The following is a 6,000-nucleotide window of genomic DNA, read 5'->3' as shown; positions in this document are numbered from 1 at the left end:
CTTTTACATACGGCCCTGCATTAATATTACAGGCTGCATACCTTCCTGGATGTTATTGATAAAAAGTTTCTTGTATGTACTAAAACAGTAATCTCTTCGTAGACTGCTAATGTGGGCTTCAAATACTACTTGTTTATCATTCTGAATGAAGAGGGTAAGGGGACTTAAAGGGAGTAAACGTGCTTATTATGCTGCGAGACAGCATATTAACCTATAGGTTGTGAGCGTGACGGGTGGTGGTCGGGGGCGCAACCAGTATTCTTGATCCCTTAATTCCTTTGGTTTGGTGGAGGGGGACCCCATAGATGTCCGTGCCCAGGGCCCTAAAAGTGCATAAGATGGCCCTATGCAGATGCCTACTAACGTCTTCAGCCATTCGTCCTTAATTTCTACCAAGGCGATCATTCTTTTCCACGAACCCAAGGAGTTTGTAAAAGGCAGGTCCAAATCAGCACTCAGGTTCCCTTTTTCCGCATAGTTTTTTTGTGATTGAAAAGCATGCATACTGCAACAACTGCTGCAACAAACCTCGATAGCCTCCCATGCCTCACTTGAAAGACCACTAACTATCCATAGGCTAAAGAAAAGAAAACAAACAAAATGCAAGGCATTCACATTAAATTAATGCTAATCCTTACCAGACCAGATGGTTGTGCATCATGCCAACTTACCTTAGGAGTTCATACATATTATAATCTAACCATGAACATATATCTGCTGGCCATGCTATCGCTTTTTGTGTGATGACACACGGTGTGTTACCTACCCAGAGATACCAGTTGTGCCTCTGAGATATTTACCGTCAAACATCATGCACAATGGAAGACCTCCTTTTTACAAAGTTCTTATATTTTATTCATTGTGTTTATACAATTCGTCAAGATTTTGACTTAATAAAGGAAACCCATATTCAAAATGAATGTATGTAAATAATAAAACCAAAGAAGGTTTTTCTCTGGGGTCAATGAAACCACAATTCCCATAAGCCCTTTGAAGCCCTTTTGGCAAATGTAATCCTATACATGGCGTTGTTTCCGCTGCACTGTAGCTGCTGTGTCAGCAGTAGATCCAGTGTGCTTAATGCTTCGGCTAGTTTATAACAATTCAAGAACATAGAAAATATTGTAAAATGAATGTACATATGTTCCATTCTGTTGAGAGATGCATTCAGGGAAATAATGGATAAACAGACGGTTTTGAGAAAAGTGCTAAATTGAATTCTAATTGGTTTGGGAAGCCGTTTTGAATAATATGCGCTTTCAAATACAAACGTATTGGTAATCTTGTCCATCAGGTCACATTGTACTGTTCCATTTGGTCTGCTTTCTTAGCCACTAGCTAAGCACCCTAAGCACTATTGATGTTCTCCTGGGCATTTGACATGACCACTGAACAGTTCATATTTTTCCAGAGTTCTCAATGCTACCACTTGTGAATAGCTCCACTGCCGTTCACGGGGAGAGTACTTATGCTGGTCAGTATAACATGCTCGGAGAGTCTTGAAATGTTATCGAAATTGCTAGTTTGAGTCGTCAATGATTTCCGGCTTTCGGTACTTGCTCGTCCTCTGGTAAGCCCTTTATCTTGATGGGGGTGCAATCCAACACAGCAGCAGGAAAATGCAGCTTTAAATTCCTCTCTGAATTTCCCTAAAATCAGAAGAGCAAGACAGAACAGAGATGTGACCTTATTAATACAATCATTCAAGGACGAGTATTACGCTGCACCCTTCACGCATCAGTACCAACCTAGTACCTGAAAAACATGGGCTCCGTTCATATGCTTCACATTGAATTACAGGGTCGAATCATATACCGTGCTCTATAAAGACATAGACGTGTTCACATGTTGTAAACAATTACAATATATAACTGGGTGTTAAGGAGCAGGTAGTCGCATTGATATTGTTTATAGAAGCAACAGTAATGAGAAATCCATGTTTGTGCCATTTGGGACATCATCGGATGGTTCGGTAAACTGGGCAGATAGAAGCTCGTATTACACCTTAATGGACTACTTAGCCTCCTAGGATTGCGCAACAACCATGGCACTTATAATGTGTGTGAAATCCACATTACATCATTGAACTAGGCATGCAGAGAAAGGCGTGAATGAGTAGGTCAAGAAGTAAAGGTAGGACATGTAAAACAACATGTGTGTGACAATAACGAAAATACAGAGGTTTGTTATGCATAGTAGTATATGCTATTCATGGGTACATATGCACTAAATAGATGTTTAAAAGCCTGGATGGAACACAACGAGAGAGAAACAAGTCAGAGATCAACAACTCAGCACAGGGTTCCACCACTGCAAGGATTACCTGACAGTGCACACTCATTATTATCAACTTTGGACACTAGTTTAGGGGGTACAATGATGAGCCTTCATACATCAGCAAAAGGTAAGTGGCTGTGGGACAGACACAACTTCCGGTCATGCTTGCTTTATGCATCAGGTTCCCCACAGAAATTGAGTAGGTCCACTGCTCTTTATTAAGGCCTTTGTAATGGTACATGCTAACTCGCTAGTGATGAGATAGACTGCAATTATTCCTTGGCTAACAGTACGCTAGGCTACCTGATTTTTCATTGCTCATTGCCTGGCTAATTCTAACTGTTACCTAGGCATCCATCAACACGACCCTTTAGTTAAGATGCCTTTGTCAACTCAGATAATGAAAAGGCCATGAGTAGCTGCCAATAGATCACTGTGCATAAACTCTGTGATCATTTTAATTTCCCAGCTTCTCTACTCTAAAGAAATCTAGAGTACGCATTTTCACTATTATTGTAGGTGCTTTATTGTGGAGAAACAATCTCACCTAATATCCTCCACTTCAGCAATTACACACCCGTCTACGACAAGAAACAGGATGTTTTGTTTTATTAAAAATAATCAAGAAATTAAAGGTGTTCCCCGAATTTATAATGTTGGGGAAATCACCCCCCATACGACACATGAATACAGGCAGTGCGTCTATTTAAGGGAAAGCACAACCTTCCTGCTGTTATCTCAACAATGTTTTAGTTCACATTCGCACAAACATGAATGCATAGATTAACTTCTATGAATGATTATTCTAGACAATAGACTCATATATGGTATAATGTGAGCACACAAGCTGACATTGTTTAACTATTATGAACCCATCAATCTACAGTATAGCATTATTTGTATCTGAAACCCACCTCCTTCTAAATAAAAAAGTTAAAGCTGTTCTCAGAATAAAGATTGTAACAAAACAATATTCTTACTTTTTCCTTAAACGATTAATGAGTATGTGGCATCAGATGCATTGTTTGCTCTAATATTTTATACCGATTCTTAGACTCATTTAAGTCTAGATTGCTAGGAACTATCCATGAAAAACTGTAGCTTCCTAGCCTGGGCATAGATACTATAGTATTTGTTATCTTTGTTGATGTTGGATTACATGCACATTTGTTGTAAAGGCGTGCACTTCTTGGGCGTTGGTTCTTTTTGAATTCTGGGACAGAAGGGCCTATCTCACTCACTATTTTCAACATTGGTCCATACTCAGAACAATACAGTTACCTGTACTAATTAAATAATAGTTTCCAATTATTTTGTTGACTATGGCAGATGCCAATCATAGGACTTGGCATAACACATTTCAATCTGAAATGTCTAAGACCTGGTGCTTTTAAACACAATGCTGTTGTATAAAGTGCTTTACAAATGATAAATAAAATAAAAAATAAATAACGTAAATCTGGGACATCATCTCACCAAAATGCCAGGGGTAGCGGAAGTGACATCACATGACCCTTGACCACCTGATGACATCACAGGCAGTGATGTCTTTTGACCCCACCCCAAAGTGATATCGCGGGAAGCGATGGAACTCAACCTTTCACCCGTTGACAAAACAGGAAGTGGCATCACATAGCATTGTACACTACAAAAATATGGTTACGATATCACTATAATGTGATGTACATTTCATACCTGAATGGATCGCCATATGTATCGTTAACATCAGTGTGTATAGGCCCATGTTACCAAATTTATGTGATTGCAAGCCGACGTCCATGACCAAATGATAATGATGTGTTATTATATAGCACTTAAGCTTAAGCGATTTACATAGAAGAAATATACACCCAATATCACCCAACCTGTGTTGGTGCCCATTTATCGACCTCAGAAGGATGAAAGGCTGAGTTGAGGCGTTTGAGAACAGACTATATCAGTGACTCACCCCCTGAAGTGTGCCTGAAATAAACCGTTAATGAGTCTAGCAATTATTGTATAGAATTCCAGAAAGACACATTTTTTGACATTCCTATTCTTTCTTATTTAGGTTCAGTGCTGAAAGTGTTAGACTTGTGGCCCTCATGTTCTTATTTTTCTTCTTTTTTAAGGGGCCTGAACAAGAAAGCCAGAATTAAAGAGCCACATGGTGCTGGCCACAGCCTTGAGCTTGGATTGCAAAAAAAAAAAGGAGAAAAAAGGTCGCCAGAGGTTGCACTTGCGACCTCTGGCAACCCCAAAATGACGTCCCTGACATAAAGACCTCCACAGATCCCATATTGCAGGAGAAAAGTCCCACTATTATCATGCAACCTAAAGTTTAATTTTTAAATATACATCAGAACATATACATTGCATTTTAAACATGATCCCCAAAATACTTTGAGATGCTATCTGGGATTTAATTACTTCTTGGGAAAAATATTTAAATAATCTGAGGTCTTGACCTCACATTCTGTTTGCCTTACAAAGGCCCCAGACATGTATTGACACTGACTGGCCCGAGGCAGATCCACCAGGTAAACATTCCATTCAGTCTTTGCAGTTCCTCCAAATATCCCTCTCAGGTTATCTGGTTGTGCTTTGGGAAAGGCCTCTGAATTAAGTCCAATGTGAGGAAAATACACTTTTAAGGAGATGTCCCCATCCGTTAAATCTAATTGATATTCTTTCTACTGCTCACATGTAGTGTAGGCCCTCCTGCTTCCCGATTTCCCTGCAACTTGCTCTTCCTGATACATGCCTCTGCATACATACCCAGCAAACTCCACCCACACAGCATTATCTGAAAATGGCATTATGGACTGGACAGAGCCTGTCTATTTTCCTTGCACTTTACCCCATTCATCATAGCCCGCCTCTTTTTAATTCAATTGGCCCATTTTGATGTGGGATAATGTGTTGTATCTGCTACAAACTACCCCACTCTAGTGCAAAAACAATATTAAAAATGGAGATATTGTTTTAATTTTTGCCATTAAATGCATGAAAGCCTAAATAGGCTTCAACGACCCATTGGATCCTTATGCACAAGCGCTCACCAACACCATTAAAGCCCATTGCTTCTTCCACCGTTTCTCCAGCCCTACGCCTGACAAAGGCCGAACACTAGATTAGCTAACTGACCTCAACTGCAACAACAATATAACAGCCAACAATCCCTGCCCGTGGTCAGACCATAATGTCATCTGATTCACCATTAACGACTCAGCTCAATCTGATATCCTGACAATACCAGCCAGGCTCAGCCTCCCTCTCAAGAAACTCAGACAACATCAATCCAGACAACCTACTGTATTTGCTACAACCTCTCACAGCCTACACACATACCCACACCGACCTTACAACTATGGTCATGCTGTACCATCAAACTCTCTTAGAAGCCATTAACAAAGTAGCACTGCTAAGCAACCGCAAACCCAAACCAACATCCCACAGAAACTTGTGGTACGCTCCTATTCTCAAAGCCCTATGCTCTTCAAAAAGAACAGCTGAAAATGCCTGGAAAACAATACTCTCAGACAAGAATAAACAGCACTTCGCTGCCCTATCCAAAAATACAAACAAGCCATTCTACAGTCTAAAATGACATACAGTGAAAGAATCGAAAAATCAAACTCAGGCACGCGAGGGCTTTTTGCCATACTACACAAAATCAAAATGCCAGCTCCTTCCCCAGATAATTGGATTAAAAACCTCCCCATATGCAGGAATATCCAAAAT

At 40.1% G+C, this 6,000-nt stretch overlaps 1 protein-coding gene across 1 annotated transcript in view; it reads right to left on the bottom strand.

The window, feature by feature from the left end:
• Positions 1 to 831: 831 nt before the first annotated feature.
• HCRTR2 (hypocretin receptor 2) overlaps positions 832 to 6,000 on the bottom strand; it is a 705,534-nt gene continuing 700,365 nt past the window's right edge. The window contains exon 7 of the mRNA XM_069606141.1: positions 832 to 1,649. Coding sequence (XP_069462242.1) covers positions 1,423 to 1,649 — 227 coding nt within the window. The 3' untranslated portion in view covers positions 832 to 1,422. The remainder of the gene's footprint in view (positions 1,650 to 6,000) is intronic.

This window comes from Ambystoma mexicanum, chromosome 4p (genome assembly GCF_040938575.1).
Source record: "Ambystoma mexicanum isolate Mex_15411 chromosome 4p, UKY_AmexF1_1, whole genome shotgun sequence".
In the NCBI taxonomy this organism is placed as follows: domain Eukaryota; kingdom Metazoa; phylum Chordata; class Amphibia; order Caudata; family Ambystomatidae; genus Ambystoma; species Ambystoma mexicanum.
The sequence above is the reverse complement of the archived record's forward strand: the minus strand, read 5'-3'. Positions and strand labels throughout refer to the sequence as shown.